The sequence below is a fragment of the Bos indicus genome, chromosome 29, assembly GCF_029378745.1.
Source record: "Bos indicus isolate NIAB-ARS_2022 breed Sahiwal x Tharparkar chromosome 29, NIAB-ARS_B.indTharparkar_mat_pri_1.0, whole genome shotgun sequence".
NCBI classification, from domain to species: domain Eukaryota; kingdom Metazoa; phylum Chordata; class Mammalia; order Artiodactyla; family Bovidae; genus Bos; species Bos indicus.
The window spans coordinates 23,860,542-23,882,969 of record NC_091788.1 but is presented as its reverse complement, the minus strand read 5'-3'; the positions used below and the strand labels follow the sequence as shown (position 1 = coordinate 23,882,969).

Below are 22,428 nucleotides of genomic sequence, written 5' to 3'. Positions count from 1 at the left end.
CACCACCCTTATGGCAGAAAGTGAAGAAGAACTAAAGAGCCTCTTGATGAAAGTGAAAGAGGAGAGTGAAAAATTTGGCTTAAAACTCAACATTCAGAAAACTAAGATTGCGGCATCTGGTCCCATCACTTCATGGCAAATAGATTGGGAAACAATGGAAACAGTGTCAGACTTTAATTTTTGGGGTTCCAAAATCATTGCAGATGAAATTAAAAGACACTTACTCCTTGGAAGAAAAGCTATGACCAACCTAGACAGTTTATTCAAAGGGAGAGACATTCCTTTGCCAACAAATATCCATCTAGTCAAAGCTATAGTTTTTTCAGTAGTCATGTATGGATGTGACAGTCGGACTATAAAGAAAACAGAGCACCAAAGAATGGATGCTTTTGAACTGTGGTGTTGGAGAAGACTCTTGAGAATCCCTTGGACTACAAGGAGATTCAACCAGTCCATCCTAAAGGAAATCAGTCCTGAATATTCATTGGAAGGACTGATGCTGAAGTTCAAACTCCAATACTTTGGCCACCTGATGCAAAGAACTGATTCATTTGAAAAGACGCTGATGCTGGGAAGCATTGAAGGTGGGAGGAGAAGCAGATAGCGGGATGAGATGGTTGGATGGCATCACCGACTTGATGGACACAAGTTTGTGTAAACTACGGGAGTTGTTGATGGACAGGGAGGCCTTATGTGCTGTAGTCCGTGGGGTCGCAAAGAGTTGGACACTAGTGAGTGAGTGAACTGAACTGAAGTCAGCTCACTCCCAAGAGAGAAGCTGGGTAGGTGTGGATTTTTGCTGAGCATGACCAGATCTTAATTATTTTATTTTCTCCCCACCTTTGGAATTTAGGTGCATATAATCAAATTAGTATAATCTTTGATCCATGACACCTTGTAACTATTAGTCCATGGTGGCTAGCATTTATTTATTTAGATAGTTTGATCGTTATTTTCAATAATGAAATTTATACCTTGTAACTCATCATCTAAAATAAAACTAAAAATGGAGCAGTTTTTTATTCCTAATCATGCACTCTTTCTCAGCCCATCCTGCTGTTTTTCTCACCCTAGAAGCATCATCCTGATATATATAGTTTCCTAGTTTGCCAGTGGAATACATCTCCCTACCTCCCCAGGGACAGAATGAGCAAAGCAGGAAAAGAGGGAGCAGAAGTGAGCTTAATGAAGATGATACTTCAAGGAAACCAGGAGGGAGGGACAAGGGCTAACTTCTACCAGATGGTGTTGAAACTTGTATGTTTCCTTATTTTTTCAGAATACAGAGTGTCCCTAGCAACTAAATATATGCCAGTTATACTTTCATAGGATCATTCCAAGTGTTTAGAATTTGAAGAGCTATTCTTTTTATTTACATAAAACAATTTTTGTCATAGTGAGCCCATGATGATGATACTGGGCATCCACAAACCTGGTATCTTCAAACCCACCTTCTCATTCTGTTCCTTTTTTAAAGTCCAAGTTTCGTTTCACATGCTGAGACTTTTTTAAACATAAAAGCAATCTTTCTGTGGTTAAACTCCCTTAATTTTGAATTTTAAAATTTATTTTCTTGCAGAAGTGAAAGAGTCCTTTCAAAAACTGAATCATACCATTTAAGAATTGATCTGATCTAATATCTCCCCTGGTAGTAAATTAATAACAAAGGGAAGTATAATTACAGATTCAAGTTTTATATATATTTTTTATTTTTTAATATAAAGTTATTTATTTTAATTGGAGGCTAATTACTTTACAATATTGTATTGGTTTTGCCATACATTGACATGAATCCACCATGGGTGTACACGTGTTCCCCATTTTGAACCTCCCTCCCACCTCCCTCCCCATACCATCCTTCTCAGTCATTCCAGTGAACCAGCCACGAGCACCCTGTATCATGCATCAAACCTGGACTGGCGATTCATTTCACATATGATATTATACATATTTCAGTGCTATTCTCTCAGATCATCCCACCCTCGCCTCTCCCACAGAGTCCAGAAGACTGTTCTATACATCTGTGTCTCTTTTGCTGTCTTACATACAGGGTTATCGTTACCATCTTTCTCAATTCCATATATATGTGTTAGTATATACTGTATTGGTGTTTTTCCTTCTGGCTTACTTCACTCTGTATAATAGTCTCCAGTTTCATCCACCTCATTAGAACTGGTTCAAATGTCTTCTTTTTAATGGCTGAGTAATACTCCATTGTGTATATGTACCACAACTTTCTTATCCATTCATCTGCTGATGGGCATCTAGGTTGCTTCCATATCCTGGCTATTATAAATAGTGCTGCAATGAACATTGGGGTACACGTGTCTCTTTCAATTCTGGTTTCCTTGGTATGTATGCCCAGCAGTGGGATTGCTGGGTCATAAGGCAGTTCTATTTCCAGTTTTTTAAGGAATCTTCACACTGTTCTCCATAGTGGCTGTACTAGTTTGCATTCCCACCAACAGTGTAAGAGGATTCCCTTTTCTCCACACCTTCTCCAGCATTTATTGCTTATAGACTGTTGGATAGCAGCTATTCTGACTGGCATGAAATGGTACCTCATTGTGGTTTTGATTTGCATTTCTCTGATAATGAGTGATGTTGAGCATCTTTTCATGTGTTTGTTAGCCATCTGTATGTCTTCTTTGGAGAAATGTCTGTTTAGGTCTTTGGCCCATTTTTTGATTTGGTCATTTATTTTTCTGGAATTGAGCTTCAGGAGTTGCTTGTATATTTTTGAGATTAGTTGTTTGTTGCTTCATTTGCTATTATTTTCTCCCATTCTGAAGGCTGTCTTTTCACCTTGCTTATAGTTTCCTTTGTTGTGCAAGAGCTTTTAAGTTTAATTAGGTCCCATTTGTTTATTTTTGCTTTTATTTCCAATATTCTGGGAGGTGGGTCATAGAGGATCCTGCTGTGATTTATGTTGGAGAGTATTTTGCCTATGTTCCCTTCTAGAAGTTTTATAGTTTCTGGTTACATTTAGATCTTTAATCCATTTTTAGTTTATTTTTGTGTATGGTGTTAGAAAGTGTTCTAGTTTCATTCTTTTACAAATGATTGACCAGTTTTCCCAGTACCACTTGTTAAAGAGATTGTCTTTTCTCCATTGTATATTCTTGCCCCCTTTGTCAAAGATAAGGTGTCCATAGGTGCGTGGATTTATCTCTGGGCTTTCTATTTTGTTCCACTGATCTATATTCCTGTCTTTGTGCCAGTACCATACTGTCTTGATGACTGTGGCTTTGTAGTAGACCCTGAAGTCAGGCATGAGTTTTTAATGTCATTGAATATCTGTGATCTACATGACTTTGAAGGCAAAGAAGACTTTGAACCCTGGCTCTGCAGCTTACTGTCTGTGCAGCCTTACAGTGGCACTTGATGTCAGAGCCCCCGTTTCACCATTTTTATTTGGATAATAACAACATAAATATGTTGCATATTACATACTCATTTCAAATATGTTAACATATAACATAAATAATAACACCTATATGATGCATATGATACCACTCTAATGGCAGAAAGTGAAGAAGAACTAAAGAGCTTCTTGACAGTGAAAGAGGAGAGTGAAAAAGCTGGCTTAAAACTCAACATTCAAAAAACTAAGATCATGGCATCCAGTCCTGTCACTTAATGACACATAGATGGGGAAAATGTGGAAGCAGTGACAGACTTTATTTTCTTGGGCTTCAAAAATCACTGTGAATGGTGACTGCAGCCATGAAATTAAGACACTTGCTCCTTGGAAGGAAAGCTATGACAAACCTAGACAGCAAATTAAAAAGCGAAGACATTACTTTGCCAACAAAGGTCCATGTAGTCAAAGCTATGGTTTTCCATTAGTCATGTATGGATGTGAGAGCTGTACCATAAGGAAGGCTGAATGCAAGAGAATTGATGCTTTTTAGTTGTGTTGCTGGAGAAGACTGTACAGAGTCACTTGGACAACAAGGAAAACAAACCAGTCAATCCTAAAGGAAAACAGCCCTGAATATTCATTGGAAGGACTGATGCTAAAGCTGAAGATCCAGTAATTTGGCCACCTGATGTGAAGAACCAACTCATCAGAAAAGACAGTGATGCTGGGAAAGATTGAGGGCCAAAGGAGAAGAAACTGACAGATGATGAGATGGCTAGATAGCATCACCACCTCAATGGTGGACATGAATTTGAGCAAACTCCAGGGACAGTGAAGGACAAGGAAGACTGGTATCCTGCAGTCCATGGGATCGGAAAGAGTCAGACAAAACTTAGCGACTGATAAACAACAATCCGATGTTTCCATGCTACTACTCTTCAGATCAGATCAGATCAGTCGCTCAGTCGTGTCTGACTCTTTGTGACCCCATGAATCACAACACGCCAGGCCTCCCTGTCCATCACCAACACCCGGAGTTCACTGAGACTCAGGTCTATCGAGTCAGTAATGCCATCCAGCCATCTCATCCTCTGTCGTCCCCTTCTCCTCTTGTCCCCAATCCCTCCCAGCATCAGAGTCTTTTCCAATGAGTCAACTCTTCGCATGAGGTGGCCAAAGTACTGGAGTTTCAGCCTTAGCATCATTCCTTCCAAAGAAATCCCAGGGCTGATCTCCTTCAGAATGGACTGGTTGGATCTCCTTGCAGTCCAAGGGACTCTCAAGAGTCTTCTCCAACACCACAGTTCAAAAGCATCAATTCTTAAGTGCTCAGCCTTCTTCACAGTCCAACTCTCACATCCACACATGGCCACAGGAAAAACCATAGCCTTGACTAGAGAACCTTTGTTGGAAAAGTAATGTCTCTGTTTTTGAATATGCTATCTAGGTTGGTCATAACTTTCCTTCAAAGGAGTAATTTCATGGCTGCAGTCACCATCTGCAGTGATTTTGGAGCCCAGAAAAATAAAGTCTGACACTGTTTCCACTGTTTCCCCATCTATTTGCCATGAAGTGATGGGACCGGATGCCATAATCTTCATTTTCTGAATGTTGAGCTTTAAGCCAACTTTTTCACTCTCCTCTTTCACTTTCATCAAGAGGCTTTTGAGTTCCTCTTCACTTTCTGCCATAAGGGTGGTGTCATCTGCATATCTGAGGTTATTGATATTTCTCTCAGCAATCTTGATTCCAGCTTGTGTTTCTTCCAGTCCAGCGTTTCTCATGATGTACTCTGCATAGAAGTTGAATAAACAGGGTGACAATATACATCCTTGATGTACTCCTTTTCCTATTTGGAACCAGTCTGTTGTTCCATGTCCAGTTCTAACTGTTGCTTCCTGACCTGCATACAAATCTCTCAAGAGGCAGATCAGGTGGTCTGGTATTCCCATCTCCTTCAGAATTTTCCACAGTTTATTGTGATCCACACAGTCAAAGGCTTTGGCATAGTCAATAAAGCAGAAATAGATGTTTTTCTGGAACTCTCTTGCTTTTTCAATGATCCAGCGGATGTTGGCAATTTAATCTCTGGTTCCTCTGCCTTTTCTAAAACCAGCTTGAACATCAGGAAGTTCATGGTTCACATATTGCTGAAGCCTGGCTTGGAGAATTTTGAACATTACTTTACTAGCGTGTGAGATGAGTGCAATTGTGCGGTAGTTTGGGCATTCTTTGGCATTGCCTTTCTTTGGGATTGGAATGAAAACTGACCTTTTCCAGTCCTGTGGCCACTGCTGAGTTTTCCCAATTTGCTGGCATATTGAGTGCAGTACTTTCACAGCATCATCTTTCAGGATTTGGAATAGCTCAACTGGAATTCCATCACCTCCACTAGCTTTGTTCATAGTGATGTTTTCTAAGGCCCACTTGACTTCACATTCCAGGATGTCTGGCTCTAGGTCAGTGATCACACCATCGTGATACTCTTAGGAGAAACTAAATCAAGCACGAAGAACAATGAATGCCTGAAACCCACTTGGTGAAGCTGAACATCTTGTAGGTTGGGTTTATATTTTCTGGATATTAGGACCTTTGTTCCTGGTCCGTATTTACAGTCCTAACAGTATCACTAGCAGTTGGTTTTATTTAACAGAATACATAACCCTGTTTGCCAAACATTATTTTAAGTCCCTTACAAATATTGACTCATTTCATCCTCATAGCACTCTGTTTATTATATCTGTACATTTTTCGGACATCACAAACATATCATGCTTTCTTTATAGAAGCTCCTAATATTGTTTCTATTTAGGAGATGAGTAAATCAAAAGCACACACATATTATAAAACAGAAACAAGTCTCCTAATCAGGTCTGCTGCTCTGTGTTTGAGTGTGCACATGTGTGTGTGTGTGTGGGCACATGCGTGCACATGTGTATAAACAGATCTGGATCAAATGCTCTTTGTGCCACAAAGAAACCCAAGCTTACCTTCAAGCCCCTGCCTCCTTTGGGTGCCACTTGAAACTTTCATTAACCAGGTTTCTGTAATTTTTAGCTTGTAAAATTTTTTTCCTGTTCTGTTATTAACTTTGAAGCAGAGCACTACTCTCAGTATCTTACTTGAAATGTTTGTCACCAGATCCCACAAGTGTGATATGGGGAATGAGAGATTTTATACGTTTGTGTATATATTGGTGTATTTTTTAGTTTCTTATGAACATACTTAAGGCAGATATTGCCTAAACCAGTGTTTTCTTAGTCACAGGGTACTGAGATGCAGGATATAAGAAATGGTATTTGAAAACCAAGGTACCCACTGTACATCCTCTGGCAGAAGCAAAGGAGCTCACAATTAGTTACTAAGCTGCAGAATGTTAAATCATCCAAAGGACTTTAAATGATGTGGAAAATGACAATATTGTGAGAAGTTCTATGTACTTGAACTAGCATTCAATGATCTAAAGACATAATAGGGCTTTTAAAAATTAGATTCATATTATTTATGTGATGATGGCAAAATATATCCATGAGGCTTTTTCCAGGGTGACATTTTTTAATACCAATTAAAAATTTAAAAAAAAAGCATTTTCTCACTGAACTCTCATGTAAATAAAAGAAATTCTGTGTTAACAATTTGCAGTTGTCTTCATTCATGAGAAATTGTGTACATTTAGAACATGAAATTATTGGTTATCCAGCAAGGTTTTACAGTAAGGTATTTGGATGGAAGTATTGCACAATTGTTAGAACTGGAGTTTTTCTGTCAGAACATCCTGCAGGATACAGGCTAATTCATTCAGCAAGTACTTTTTGGGCATTTACTGTGCGCTTAGATTCTGAGACTGTGGTACCATATAGAGCAGAAGTAATCAGGTAATAGTACTTGCCATGATGCATCTTGTGCTTGTGCTTCTAGCCCAGCATTTCTCATGATGTACTCTGCATATAAGTTAAATAAGCAGGGTGACAATATACAGCCTTGACATACTCCTTTTCCTATTTCAAACCAGTCTGTTGTTCCATGTCCAGTTCTAACTGTTGCTTCCTTACCTGCATATAGGTTTCTCAAGAGGCAGTTCAGGTGGTCTGGTATTCCCATCTCTTGAAGAATTTTCCAGTTTATCGTGATCCACACAGTCAAAAGCTTTGGCATAGTCAATAAAGCAGAAATAGATGTTTTTTCTGGAACTCTCTTGCTTTTTCCATGATGAAGTGGATGCTGGCAATTTGATCTCTGGTTCCTCTGCCTTTTCTAAAACCAGCTTGAACATCTGGAAGTTTATGGTTCACGTATTGCTGAAGCCTGGCTTGGAGAATTTTGAACATTACTTTACTAGTGTGTGAGATGAGTGCAATTGTGCTGTAGTTTGAGCATTCTTTGGCATTGCCTTTCTTTGGGATTGGAATGAAAACTGACCTTTTCCAGTCCTGTGGCCACTGCTGTTTTCCAAATTTGCTGGCATATTGAGTGCAGTACTTTCACAACATCATCTTTCAGGATTTGAAGTAGCTCAACTGGAATTCTATCACCTTCACTAGCATTGTTCATAGTGATGCTTTCTAAGGCCCACTTGACTTCACATTCCAGGATGTCTGGCTCTAGGTCAGTGATTGCAGCATCGTGATTATCTTGGTCATGAAGATCTTTTTTTGTACAGTTCTTTTGTGTATTCTTGCCATCTCTTCTTAATATCTTCTGCTTCTGTTAGGTCCATACCATTTCTGTCCTTTATCGAGCCCATCTTTGCATGAAATGTTCCCTTGGTATCTCTAATTTTCTTGAAGAGATCTCTAGTCTTTCCCATTCTGTTGTTTTCCTCTATTTCTTTGCGTTGATCGCTGAGGAAGGCTTTCTTATCTCTCCTTACTATTCTTTGGAACTCTGCATTCAGATGCTTATATCTTTCCTTTTCTCCTTTGCTTTTTTTTCTCCTCTTTTCACAGCTATTTGTAAGGGCTCCTCAGCCAACCATTTTCCCTTTTTGCATTTCTTTTTTTTGGGGGATGGTCTTGATCACTGCTTCCTGTACAATGTCATGAACCTCCATCAATAGTCATCAGACACTCTATCAGATCTAGCCCCTTAATTCTATCTCTCACTTCCACTGTATCAGTTCAGTTCAGTTGCTCAGTCGTGTTCGACTGTTTGTGACTCCATGAATCGCAGCATACCAGGCCTCCCTGTCCATCACCAACTCCCGGAGTTCACTCAGACTCACGTCCATCGAGTCAGGGATGCCATCCAGCCATCTCATCCTCTGTCGTCCCCTTCTCCTCCTGCCCTCAATCCCTCCCAGCATCAGAGTCTTTTCCAATGAGTCAACTCTTTGCATGAGGTGGCCAAAGTACTGGAGTTTCAGCTTTAGCATCATTCCCTCCAAAGAAATCCCAGGGCTGATCTCCTTCAGAATGCACTGGTTGGATCTCCTTGCAGTCCAAGGGACTCTCAAGAGTCTTCTTCAACACCACAGATCAAAAACATCAATTCTTCGGCGCTCAGCCTTCTTCACAGTCCAACTCTCACATCCACACATGACCACAGGAAAAACCATAGCCTTGACTAGATGGACCTTTGTTGGCAAAGTAATGTCTCTGCTTTTGAATATGCTGTCTAGGTTGGTCATAACTTTCCTTCCAAGGAGTAAGCGTCTTTTAATTTCATGGCTGCAGTCACCACCTGCAGTGATTTTGGAGCCCAGAAAAATAAAGTCTGACACTGTTTCCACTGTTTCCCCATCTATTTCCCATGAAGTGATGGGACCGGATGCAATGATCTTCATTTTCTGAATGCTGAGCTTTAAGCCAACTTTTTCACTCTCCACTTTCACTTTCATCAAGAGGCTTTTGAGTTCCTCTTCACTTTCTGCCATAAGGGTGGTGTCATCTGCATATCTGAGGTTTTCAATATTTCTCCCGGCAATCTTGATTCCAGCTTGTGTTTCTTCCAGTCCAGCTTTTCTCATGATGTACTCTGCATATAAATTAAATAAGCAGGGTGACAATATACAGCCTTGACGTACTCCTTTTCCTATTTGGAACCAGTCTGTTGTTCCATGTCCAGTTCTAACTGTTGCTTCCTGACCTGCATACGGATTTAGGTCATACCTGAGTGGTCTAGTGGTTTTCCCTACTTTCTTCAATGTAAGTCTGAATTTGGCAATAAGGAGTTCCTGATCTGAGCCACAGTCAGCTCCTGGTCTTGTTTGTGCTGACTGTATAGAGCTTCTCCATCTTTGGCTGCAAAGAATATAATCAATCTGATTTCGGTGTTGACCATCTGGTGATGTCCATGTGTAGAGTCTTCTCTTGTGTTGTTGGAAGAGCATGTTTGCCATGACCAGTGCATTCTCTTGGCAAAACTCTATTAGCCTTTGCTCTGCTTCATTCCATATTCCGAGATCAAATTTGCCCATCACTCCAGGTATTTCTTGACTTCCTGCTTTTGCATTCCAGTCACTTATAATGAAAAGGACATCTTTTGGGGTTGTTAGTTCTAAAAGGTCTTGTAGGTCTTCATAGAACCATTGAACTTCAGCTTCTTCAGCATTACTGGTTGGGGCATAGTCTTGGATTCCTGTGATATTGAATGGTTTGCCTTGGAAACGAACAGAGATCATCTGTCATTTTTGAGATTGCATCCAAGTACTGCATTTTGGACTCTTTTGTTGACCATAATGGCTACTCCATTTCTTCTAAGGGATTCCTGCCCACAGTAGTAGATATAATGGTCATCTGAATTAAATTTACCCATTCCAGTCCATTTTAGATGCACAAGCTGGAATCAAGATTGCCGGGAGAAATATCAGTAACCTCAGATATGCAGATGACACCACCCTTATGACAGAAAGTGAAGAGGAACTAAAAAGCCTCTTGATGAAAGTGAAAGAGGAGAGTGAAAAAGTTGGCTTAAAGCTTAACATTCAGAAAATGAAGATCATGGCATCCGGTCCCATCACTTCATGGGAAATAGATGGGGAAACAGTGGAAACAGTGTCAGCCTTAATTTTTTCTGGGGGGGGGGGGTGCTCCTAAATCACTGCAGATGGTGATTGAAACCATGAAATTAAAAGATGCTTACTCCTTGGAAGGAAAGTTATGACCAACCTAGATAGCATATTCAAAAGCAGACATTACTTTGCCAACAAAGGTCCATCTAGTCAAGGCTATGGTTTTTCCATTAGTCATGTATGGATGTGAGAGTTGGACTGTGAAGAAAGCTGAATGCTGAAGAATTGATGCTTTTGAACTGTGGTGTTTGAAAAGACTCTTGAGAGTCCCTTGGACTGCAAGGAGATCCAACCAGTCCATTCTAAATGAGATCAGCCCTGGGTGTTCATTGGAAGGACTGATGGTAAAGCTGAAACTCCAATACTTTGGCTACCTCATGCAAAGTGTTGACTCATTGGGAAAGACTCTGATGCTGGGAGGGATTGGGGGCAGGAGGAGAAGGGGACAACAGAGGATGAGAGGACTGGATGGTATTACCGGCTCGATGGACATGAGTTTGAGTGAACTCCGGGAATTGGTGATGGACAGGGAGGCCTGTCTTGCTGCGATTCATGGGATCACAAAGAGCTGGACACGACTGAGTGAATGAACTTAACTGAACTGATGATTGGTCTTGCAATCTAATTGATGGAAGAGGTGATGATGACCAATTATTCATAAATAAAATTTATTTTTAATACTTCAGAGGAAAGTTTTATGGGCTATGCTCTGCTAGTGTGTAATCTGGTCTGGGAAGGTTAGCAGGGTAGTGCTGAGATGGGGTTAGGATGACTTCACAATTCTTATCAAAAAGCTAAGTGAAGTCCACCCATCTTTAGCATGTTTCCATTGAGGCATTTTCCCTAAAGGAATAATTCAAAACATGTTATGCATTTTTTTTCTATAAGGACAGGACATTGTTTTTATTATAGAAATGTTGGAAACATCTTAAATATTCAAAATTAAGCAATTAGTTAACTTTATTATGTTTTTAGAAATTGTATTGACTACTGAAAATAGTTTAACAATGTAAAAATGTTTTTATTGTAATAAAAATGCATAGTAAAAAGAGTATCTATAAAATAATATATTAAATGCCTTCATCTTTATCCCAACTCTGTTTTTCTAGTTCTTCAATATATTCTTTGATTTCAAGTGTTTCAATAGTCATATTAACAGCAATCCTAATGCCTCTTCATACTAGCTCCTGTTTAGCATCAAGTACTTTACATCTATTATTTCAATGGATTGTATGTAAAAGTGAAATAGGTATTATTATATTTATTTGTTTTTTGTATACTGAAACTTTTACATGTGTCACCAATGATATGTATTCCCTGTGTAACAAAGAATTGTTTCAATAACCCTACTGTTTACTATCGGAGAAGGCAATGGCAACTCACTCCAGTACTCTTGCCTGGCAAATCCCATGGATGGAGGAGCCTGGTAGGCTGCAGTCTATGGAGTCGCTAGGAGTCGGACACGACTGAGTGACTTCACTTTCACTTTCATGCACTGGAGAAGGAAATGGCATCCCACTCCATTGTTCTTGCCTGGAGAATCCCAGGGACGGGGGAGCCTGGTGGGCTATCGTCTCTGGGGTCGCACAGAGTCGGACATGATTGAAGCGACTTGGCAGCAGCAGCAGCTATTTACTATGAATTTCCTTATTGCTGTTTTATCTAAGAGAAATCTCTCTCTCTCTCTCTCTCTTTTTTTTTTGTGTGACAGCATTCTGCGAAGAAGGCTGCAGATACGGTGGAACATGCATGGCTCCCAACAAATGTATCTGTCCTTCTGGGTTCACAGGAAGCCACTGCGAGAAAGGTAAGGAAGCTCTTTCTCTAGGACTGTAGTACTGTGGATTGACCTGATACATTGCATTGTGTTGGTGGATGTGGCTCTACCAAAGCTGAGTACCTTTTGATTACTGTGTCATAGACATCCTCCCTCTGAAAACAGAACTTAATCTGCCCTCTCTCCACTGTGTCTAATTTAGCAAAGTCGAATCTTTTCCCTGCTACCATTTGCAGTGTGCATTTTAGCACTAATTAGATATAAAGCCTGGAGAAGGAAATGGCAACCCACTTCAGTGTTCTCACCTGGAGAATCCCAGGGACAGGGGAACCTGGTGGGCTGCCATCTCTGGGGCTGCACAGAGTCAGACACGAATGAAATGACTTAGCAGCAGCAGCAGCAGATATAAAGCCTGACGAACTGACCTGCCCCACTTATCATCTATTGGGTAGCAACACAGGCAACCACTAGAGCTGTAACAATCTGCTGTGTCCACGGAATGTAAATTCGAACCACATACTCCTTGAGTAATAGCGCATTAAATAACTCCAGCAGCAGGTTTATTGGTGTGCTTGCGATTTTATTCTAACAGTGGTTTACTAAGAACGTTATCATTCATGGACCTGATATTATAAGCCAGTTACTATTAATAAGAGTCCATTATGTGCAGCTTTCTATAAATGTAGTATTTACACTGGGCAGTATTTGGTGAAATCCAGTTCTTTTATCAATTGAAGAAGTACTCCTGTATGTTAATGAAATTGGTATTCAATGTCAATGTACCAGTATGTATGTATCAGTGCAAACAAGAGGTTTGTTTATGCCTTGTGAAAGTGAATATTTCAGTGTATTTCCCCATGAGTTTCATTAGGCTAAAATCACTGTGTTATGTTTTTCTAAGTCTGGAATATCACACTCAACTGGACATTCTCACAGTACAGCTTAGAAAAACAGAAATATAATGCTGTGGTCACCATGCTTTTTATTAGATGAGGGGAGTATGTTTTCATCTAATGCCAAAGATCTATGCAAAGCTCTTGCTTCCTTTCCTTCATGTTAAAGGTTTCTGAATTTAGATGCTAATTTTTTAAATTAGCATGTTTATTATCCCCCAACTTGTTTGACATATTACATTGTACTGCCTGTGTATTTCTAACGCAGCCTGATCCTTTTAAAAAGAGTCAAAATTTAACTACATACATTATTCAACAAGGAAATCTACAATGTGTATTATTGTTCCCATGTTTTGTGATAATTATCAACAAATTAGATCATATTTATTAAGTAAAAGTTACTTGATTTGTCTTTTAAAAAAGACGTATAAAAGAGCCAAGTTCTGCCTCTGAGCAGATGAGAATTGCCATGTGGAACTGAAGGATTCTTGTCAAAAGCAAAGGAGCTTAGCCCATAGGCCCGTATTGTAGTACATCAGATTTTAATTAGGTTTTCTAAAATAAACGGAGAAGGCAATGGCACCCCACTCCAGTACTGTTGCTTGGAGAATCCCATGGACGGAGGAGGCTCGTGGGCTGTGGTCCATGGGGTCGCTAAAAGTTGGACATGACTGAGCGACTTCACTTTCACTTTTCACTTTCATACATCAGAGAAGGAAATGGCAACCCACTCCAGTGTTCTTGCCTGGAGAATCCCAGGGACGGGGGAGCCTGATGGGCTGCTGTCTATGGGGTCGTACAGAGTCGGACACGACTGAAACGACTTAGCAGCAGCAAAATTAAAAAAATAAAAGCCACTAAAGTAAAAGTTCCTCATTATTTGCTCTAAAACTGCTATGCGTTTCTTAAATCATTATAGAATATAGGAATTAATGGAGACAGAATGGTGATGATGATATAATATTGTTGGTGATGGATTTTTAATATTACTAATGATATACCATTTATCATGTACTAATTATGCATTATGTCTTTTAAGGGAGTATTTTAGTATTTAGAACAAACAAAAGAGATAGACATTATTATGCCCACTTTGTAGATGGCAGATAAAAGCGTGGGTAGATTAAGTAACTTCTGCAGTTCTATGAAGTCAGTATTAGAATTGAGAATAAAACTCAACTTGTCTTCCACAAACTACATTATAAACCCTTGCATGTGTTCCAAAGGGATAATGCATGAACTTCCTATAAAATCTGGGTTCCTGGTGAATATGTCGGGGAGGGTCCATGAATTTATACTTTCATCAAGCACCTCAGTTTGCTTGTTATAAACCAGTCATTATTATATTGTCACAGTGATATTTAACAGAGAATCCACTGTGCAGTTCTTCTTTTTACTTCATAAAGAATTGGAGGACAGCATTGATCTTAGACCAGAGCTGAGTCAGTGTCAGCCCAGGAAAAATTAATTATGGTTTCTCATGGCTTGCTGATTTGACCTCTGTACTTTCCTCTCCTCAATAAGTGGCTGATTGAATCAGTACTTACATTCTGGTCCATAATGTGGAAGAGAAAATATCAAGGTAAAGGAGAAAATCAAGACCAGAGGCAAAAGACAGACAGACATTGGCAGGTTATAGGTTCCTAGAAGAATATTAAAGTAGAGATTGAGAATTACTTACTCTTGAAAATGTATACAGTTGCAGTAAAGAAAAAAAAAATAGAATAAGGTTTCTATATATGTGATATTAACTTCCATTTGTAGCAAAACCATATTGACCAGTATTCTAATTCCAGGAGATCTTTTGGATAAAGTACATATTTTTCCAATCGATTATGTGCAAGGGATCTATGTGAATTATGGGACTCTTTAAAAACTGCATCGTATCATGTTGGAATTATTTTGCCATGCTATTAGCAGTAAACATTAAATAATTCCACTTGCCTTTGAATAGTGATGCTTGATGTGGTGAGACACAGGTGCAAAGGAGAAATGTAAATACATTGTCAATGTCTTATGGCATGATTACACTAAATGTTTGATTTGATTTAATTTTATGGCTAATTAAATGGTCCCATTTGAGCTATTTAGAATCTACTTATGTTTAGTTTTTAAAATATTTTCTTTGCCCTTGACTCCTGTTGTTGGCTTTATTCATTGTTTGTGATAGCCTTTCAGAATTCAAGTGTATTCAATAAATCATAAAATGCATATCTGAAATATAATGAAGTTGAAAATCACACTCATGTTTGATGTGTAACACAGAGATGAACAGCTCTGCATTTATTTTATATTGATAAGATTTTAGTAAACTTAAACTTTTCATCACCCCACTCAAGATAAGCAAACACTTCACCTGCCTTGGTTTCTGGACAACGTCCTGTGTTCCCTCCTCTCTCCTACCCTTTGATCCTTCTCTGTGCGCTTGGTCTTGACTTGGTTTCACACCTAACATGGAGATGTATACAGAGAGAGATGAGTGGAGACCTAGGAAGAGTATTTGTATTACTCTCAGGATGGAAAAGGTCCATGAGTGAAATCTCTTTGTCATCCTAGAGAGCTAAAAGGATATCATGCCACACTGATGTAGCCGAACAGAGGACCAGATGAAACAATCCAAAGTTGTCCTAGAGACTTCTCAAATATAATATCAAAGAGTTATACTAAATTCAGAGATATGTTACTTACCGTAAAATAGCATAGTATCCTCCTCTATGAAGTAAACTTGCAAGCAACAAAGAGATTCAACCTCAGTTGTCAAGCTTGTCTAGTGAATGGGTTCTTCACCTTGACGTTATTAACATTTTGGACAGATAATTCTTTGTTTCAGAGGGCTGTCCTATGCATTGTTGGATTTTTAGCGGCATCGCTGGACTGTACCCACTAAACACCATTAGGAACCTACCCCCAGCCGTTCAATCGAAGATGTCTCCTGACATTGTCAAATACCCCAAGGAGGCAGAGTCACCCGTCCTGACAAGTTCTGAAATAGATGTAGCACTTTTAAATATATATATCTGTCTGTCTACTAATAAAATTATAAGCTTTTCTAAGAGAATGCATTTTGTAAAGCATTTCTTCAGGATTTTTAGAATTACTTTAGGTTTGCTGTAATTAGAAAATTCTTTTTTTTTTTTTTTTGAAGTATAGCTGACTTACAATGTTTTATTGGTTTCAGTTGCACAGCATAGTAATTTGACATATCGATAGACTACTCCATACAAAGCTACTATAAAATATTGACTGTGTTCTCTGTGCTGGAGATCATTTTGGTCATTCATTTATTTTATACCTAGTGGTTTGTACCTTTAAATCTCCTTTACCTTTCCTGTCCTTGCCCCAATTCTCTCCCACTGGGGAACCACAGTTTGTTCCCTGTATCTATGAATCTATTTCTTGAAAATTAATAAATAGCAAAGAAGTTGAATAGCATTGTCCATTTGTGATATTAATTCTAGGAGTTGCTTTTTTCTATTTAGTTTATATGAAATTTCTAATTTTCTACAATAATTATAAATTATGTTTATAATAAATGATTTTTTAAAAGATTAACATAAAGAGAACTTAAAACTCATGAAAAGGATCTTCATTTTTCTCAGAGACTGTCGACGTTTTGCCTTTCCTAAAGGGAAATGACTTTCTGCAGGATAATTCTTCTATTCTTTCCCTGTGCTTCAGAACCCTGTAGGTAGGTAGACAGAGGGCAACAGTTTACCTTGAGCATATGGTCCATCTACCAAGTAAAAAGAATGGTCAGAAACAGTAATTTGTCTATTCTTCCAAATTTTACATTTTGCCTCAATTTTGATGGAACTCTACCAAGTGTTCATGCTAAGTCACTTCAGTCGTATTTGGCTTTTGCAACCCCATGGACTGCAACCCGCCAAGCTCCTCTGTTCATGGGACTCTCCAGGCAAGAATACTGGAGTGGGTTGCCATGCCCTCCTCCAGGGGATCTTCCTGACCCAGGGATAGAACCCATGTCCTGAGACTCCTGCACTGCAGACAATTCTTCATTTATTTGCTATCACTCTGCCCACCTTTGTTTTGGAGAACATGTTTGAATCTTTTCAAGTGTGGATAATAACTCCATTTTCTAAATGGAGAAGAAAATATTTTCTTGCAGGGTATCACAGGACCATGGGCAGGGCATTTGGGAGGAGAATGAGTGCAAATTCATAACAGTTAGGAGAGTTATTTAACTTTTCTCAGGGTGAGTTTTCTCAGGTTATATGGCACATACATGATGCATGCTCAGCAAATGGAGGCTTCTATTATTAACGTTGCGCTATTGTTATGTAGCTAATAGATGCCCAGGAAAGAGTAAGCAGGACTTCTGTGACATCATATAAAAAGAAGTACCAGGAGTTAGGTTTCTCAGGTAGCTCAGTGGTAAAGAACTCCCCTGCCAATGCAGTGGGCTCAATCCCTGGGTCAGGAAGATCCCTTGGAGAAGGGAATTCTTACCCACTCCAGTATTCTTGCTTGGGGAATCCCACGAACAGAGAAGCCTGGTGGCTACACTTCATGGGGTCACAAAGAGTCAGACACAACTTAGTGACTAATCAAATGAATGAAACAAACCAGGAGTTGAGAGTTTGCCCACCCAATTGAACCCATCGAGGATGGATGTAGATACTCTTAACATTTTTATTAAAGTGATATGAGTATAAATCTGTTTGAGAACTATTCCCTGCAGTGAATATTTCCAGGAAAAAAGAGAATGACAGAGGAGAGGCATTGCAGTGGAGGCTGGGAGGAGTCCACCTCTGCTAACACTAAGGTCATTCATATTTAAAGTAGCTCAGTCTTGGGTTCAGTTGCTGAACTTCTAGTATCTTACTCCCCTCCTCATCTTAATTCCGTCCACTCCATATTAGTTTTCCAGCTGTGGTGGAGATATTGAGTTGAAGATCTGATGCACTTCTCTATGGCTCCAAAATGGAGCTCTGAACGCTCAGAACTCCATGGAGCTATTTCAAAACCCTCTTCATGGTCCTGCCAGGCTCACCGTTTTACAGGGTTTCAGACATCTGGAAAAATACCTGAAACCATTTTTCATTCTCATCTCCATAGTACAGAGCAAATTTTCAAGTTATTTCAAGTATAACTGTAGGGAACATTGCCTGTGGTTCACAAACCATGATTTGGACTACAAAGATGCAGCCTGGGAGAGTGTAAAGAATTCTAGATGGAAGGACAGAAACCTGTGTTCTGCTGTGAGATCTGCCACCATGAATTATTTAGCCTCTGTGAAGTGAAAACTTGTGTCAGCTTATTACCCATGGATAATGAGTCCAGACCTTTTGCACTTGTTATTTCTTACGAGGAAAAGCTAGTCCCACCCTTGGGAACATATATGAGGGTGGGTATAAGTGTTACTCAAGCCAGTCAGTAGTGGAATTGAGGTTCTCACCCATGAATGACTGAATCCAGATTTTATACACTTGCCAATAATCTGTTGCCTCTTGATCACATTACCTGCTTTCAAGGGCAATTAAACATAACAGATAATGTGCAAGGCTAAATAAATTATGTTCCTCTGTGAGCAATAAACCATAATCTCCCACTTGATTATGCGCACGGATTTATATATGCCTTTCAACATCTTTGTTGCGCCTAAGGTGAGAAGAAAAATATATAAAAATAGGAGTAAGAGCACAGTCTTTACAGTCATTTTAGCTCAATTTTAGTTGGACTCCACTATTTGCCAAGGGATTCTCAGGTGGCGCTCGTAGTAAAGAATCTGCCTCCCAGTGCAAGAGACACAGGAGAAGGAGGTTCAATCCCTGGTGGGAAAGACCCTCTCGAAGAGGAAAATGGAAACCCATTCCAGTTTTCTTGTCTGAAAAATTCCATGGACAAGAGGAGCCTGGGAGGCTACAGTCCATAGGCTGCAAGAGTTGGACATGACCGAGCATGCACATATAGTAATAGTGTGTTTACCAGAATCTGTGGTATTGGATTGGTATTGGTTATGTTGCTGTTGTTCAGTCACCTAGTCGTGTCTGACTCTGCGACCCCATGGACTACAGCACGTCAGGCTTCCCTGTCCCTCACCATCTCCCGGAGTGTGCTCAAACTCATGGCCATTGCATCGGTGATGCCATCCAGCCATCTCATCCTCTGATGCCTTCTCCTTCTGCCCTCAGTCTTTCCAGTGTCCAGGACTTTTCTCGTGTGTCAACTGTTTGCATCAGATGACCAAAATGCTGGAGTTTCAGCTTCAGCATCAACCCTTCCACTGAGTGTTCAAGGTTGATTTCCCTTAAGATTGACTAGTTTGATCTCCTTGCTGTCCAAGGGATTCTCAGGAGGTTTTATATATATATATATATGTGTGTGTGTGTGTGTGTGTGTACATATACATATATGTGTGTGTGTGTGTGTGTGTGTGTGTGTGTGTTTGTAATGGGCTTCCCATGTGGCTCAGCTGGTAAAGAATCCTCCTGCAATGCAGAAGACCTGGGTTCAATCCCTGGGTTGGGAAGACCCCCTGGAGAAGGGAAAGGCTACCCACTCCAGTATTCTGGCCTGGAGAATTCCATGGACTGTATAGTTCACAGGGTCCCATTCATGTCTGGTCCCACAGACATGACTGAGCAACTTTCAATATTCAGTAATATATATGTAATACAATGTTTCTAAGCCTCAGTTTGCCACTACAAACAGGATTTTTAGCAGTTTTAATTACTGTATAATATTACTGTAAGGTGAAATGAGATAGTCTACTTAAAGCATGTGGTATAGAGCCTGGCACACTGCACTCATCAGCCTGCCGCAGTCTGAGAAGTCTGAAGTACGGAGATCAGGCACTTGGCCTTTTTTCTTTCAGTATTGTATTGTAAAATGCCTATGTGTCAAGACTCTTACCCTAGGTGAGATAATTTTATGGGAAAGAGAATAAGATCTCCTGTATCCAGTACAGTGGTTTTGTAGCATCGAGGCCCTCTGGATAAGAGCTATGTAGTTGCCAGTTCGTCTTCGGTGAAGTGCTCTGGTGAGGGTCTTTGGTCACGAGGGACATCCAAATAAAGTTCCCTTGGCATGACAGTCCTTTCATCTTTCTGTAGCTCTGAGCTTGTGAAAGGCCACTTCTCTCTTGTGGCTCCCTTGCTCTGCAAGATTAACATGATTCCGGTGATGCTCTGAAGCTCTTTTGTAGGATTTCAGGAAAGGACATACTTTCCCCCTCCTTCACTCCAAGTGAAATTCTCTCTTAAGGTGTTCTTTTTTTAAATTCTTTACTTTATGACCGAGGCAGCCTCAGACCCAGGCATTAGCACGTAGACTCTTAAAGCAGAAGTCAAATACCATTTGCTAGGTACCTAACCCGGAGAAGGCAATGGCACCCCACTCCAGTACTCTTGCCTGGAAAATCCCATGGATGGAGGAGCCTGGAAGGCTGCAGTCCATGGGGTCGCTGAGGGTCGGACACAACTGAGCAACTTCACTTTCACTTTTCACTTTCGTGCATTGGAGAAGGAAATGGCAACCCACTCCAGTGTTCTTGCCTGGAGAATCCCAGGGACAGGGGAGCCTGGTAGGTTGCCATCTCTGGGGTCACAAAAAGTCGGACACGACTGAAGCAACTTAGCAGTAGCAGCAGCAGCAAGTACCTAACCATGGAGGGGATATTTCTAGATTAAGCTTGAAGACTGTCACCCTGGGATGAGTTTACAGTGGATATTCTTACCTCTTGCTCCTGAGAAAAGAAAAGAGAGGATGACCTGAAACTGGAAGCATGCCAGGTAGCTCTCTCTAACCAAGTCCTCACTTCTGGCCTCATTGCCATCCCTTGCTTGAATTTCTAGGTCTTTGTTTACAGAGTTGGAGAGTGGTTAATAGTTAATGTAGGCACAGCTGATTTTTGAGTGTTGTAAAGGTAGTCTAGCACTCAGCTTTGAAACATGGCATATTATTACATATCAGAACTCTAACAAAGGAAACGTCCAGTCTTAATAACTTATTGCATTTGAATTCAACAAATATTTAGTAAATGAATATATGAATGAGTATACAAAAAGACCCAAAATGTCACATGGTCCCGTCTCTTCATTTTATGGATCACAAGTCATAATGACTCCAGTTGAAATCTCATTTAAGAGAGACCTAAGTGAATGTTTATCATGTTGAAGATGAAGGAGAAAAATATCATTAACAAGCATACCATTCATAAGAATACTATTGTATAGAAATTCTGTGTGTTTCCAGTAGTTTTGTCCCAGCTTGCCTCCGAGGAAGCAAAGTGAAGGGGACCAATCATTTTAATAAATTGACATTCCCCATCAAATATATGAAAGCTATTAGGGATTACCTGTCTAGTTAGTAATGCAGAAAATAATTCCTGACTATTTAGATGACAAGCAGTTTTTCCTCCCCTCCAGGCAAGCTCATACGTATTAAACTGTGAAAGTCAGGAGTTGAGTTCGTAGGCTCATTTTTAATCCTCTGCCCTGGGAAATTCAAAAGCCCCTGTAACTTGAAGCACAATGGCTAAACAGAAAGGAAATCCAGGCTTCTGTGAAAATATGACCAACTGGAACCCAGAAATTGCAAATTTTTCTTGGTAACTAGTATCCAGGAATTGTTTGTATCCAAGTATACTTAATGCACTGTAGATCACATGGAAAAAAACAGATTGAAGCCACTAGCCTGACCAAAAAAGAATATAAACTCATGCAATTTTCATCAGTTTCTCCTAACAGGATGCACTGATTAGAAAAGGTAGTTGCCTGAAAATGTTGCCTTGGGTCCAAAATGTGTTGAATCAAAGAGCAGTATCTATGCATTCATTTTGGTGGTGTTTGAAAAGATAAGAAGTTTCAAGCTTGGCAGACTAATGTGGTTTTAAAGCATTCTCCATTTTTATAGAGACCTTAAAGTTATCTATGTGTGGCAGCAATTTTAGCCAAGAAGATTGAGTCCATGAGGGGAGATTCTAGAAGATTACTTTATTAATCTTGCTAAGAAAACCTTTCAGTACCTCCTCAGTGCTTAAGATAAAGTCCATCTTCTACAGCATGATATCTAAAGACCTCCATGATTGGACCTCTGCCTGCCTCTCCAGCTTTATCTCCTCCTCCTCCTCAGACATTTCAAATCCCAGCTCATTCTAAACTACTCTGGTCACTGAAATGCACCTTATTGATGGCTTCTGCCTTAATCTTATCTCTGCCTACAACACACATATAGACTTACGTGTTGATTACCAATCAGTCCAGTTCAGTTCAGTCACTCAGTCATGTCCGACTCTTTGAGACCCCAGGGACTGCAACACGCCAGGCTTCCCTGTCCATCACCAACTCCTGGAGCCTACTCAAATTCATGATGTCCATTGAGTCGGTGATGCCATCCAACCATCTCATCCTCTGTCATCCCGTTC

General features: G+C 39.9%; 1 protein-coding gene across 2 annotated transcripts in view; it reads left to right on the top strand.

The window, feature by feature from the left end:
- Positions 1-22,428, top strand: part of NELL1 (neural EGFL like 1) — a 1,057,189-nt gene that overhangs the window by 794,248 nt on the left and 240,513 nt on the right. For both annotated transcript variants that reach the window (XM_070783206.1, XM_070783205.1), the window contains exon 15: positions 12,085-12,180. In XM_070783206.1, coding sequence (XP_070639307.1) covers positions 12,085-12,180 — 96 coding nt within the window. The remainder of the gene's footprint in view (positions 1-12,084; positions 12,181-22,428) is intronic.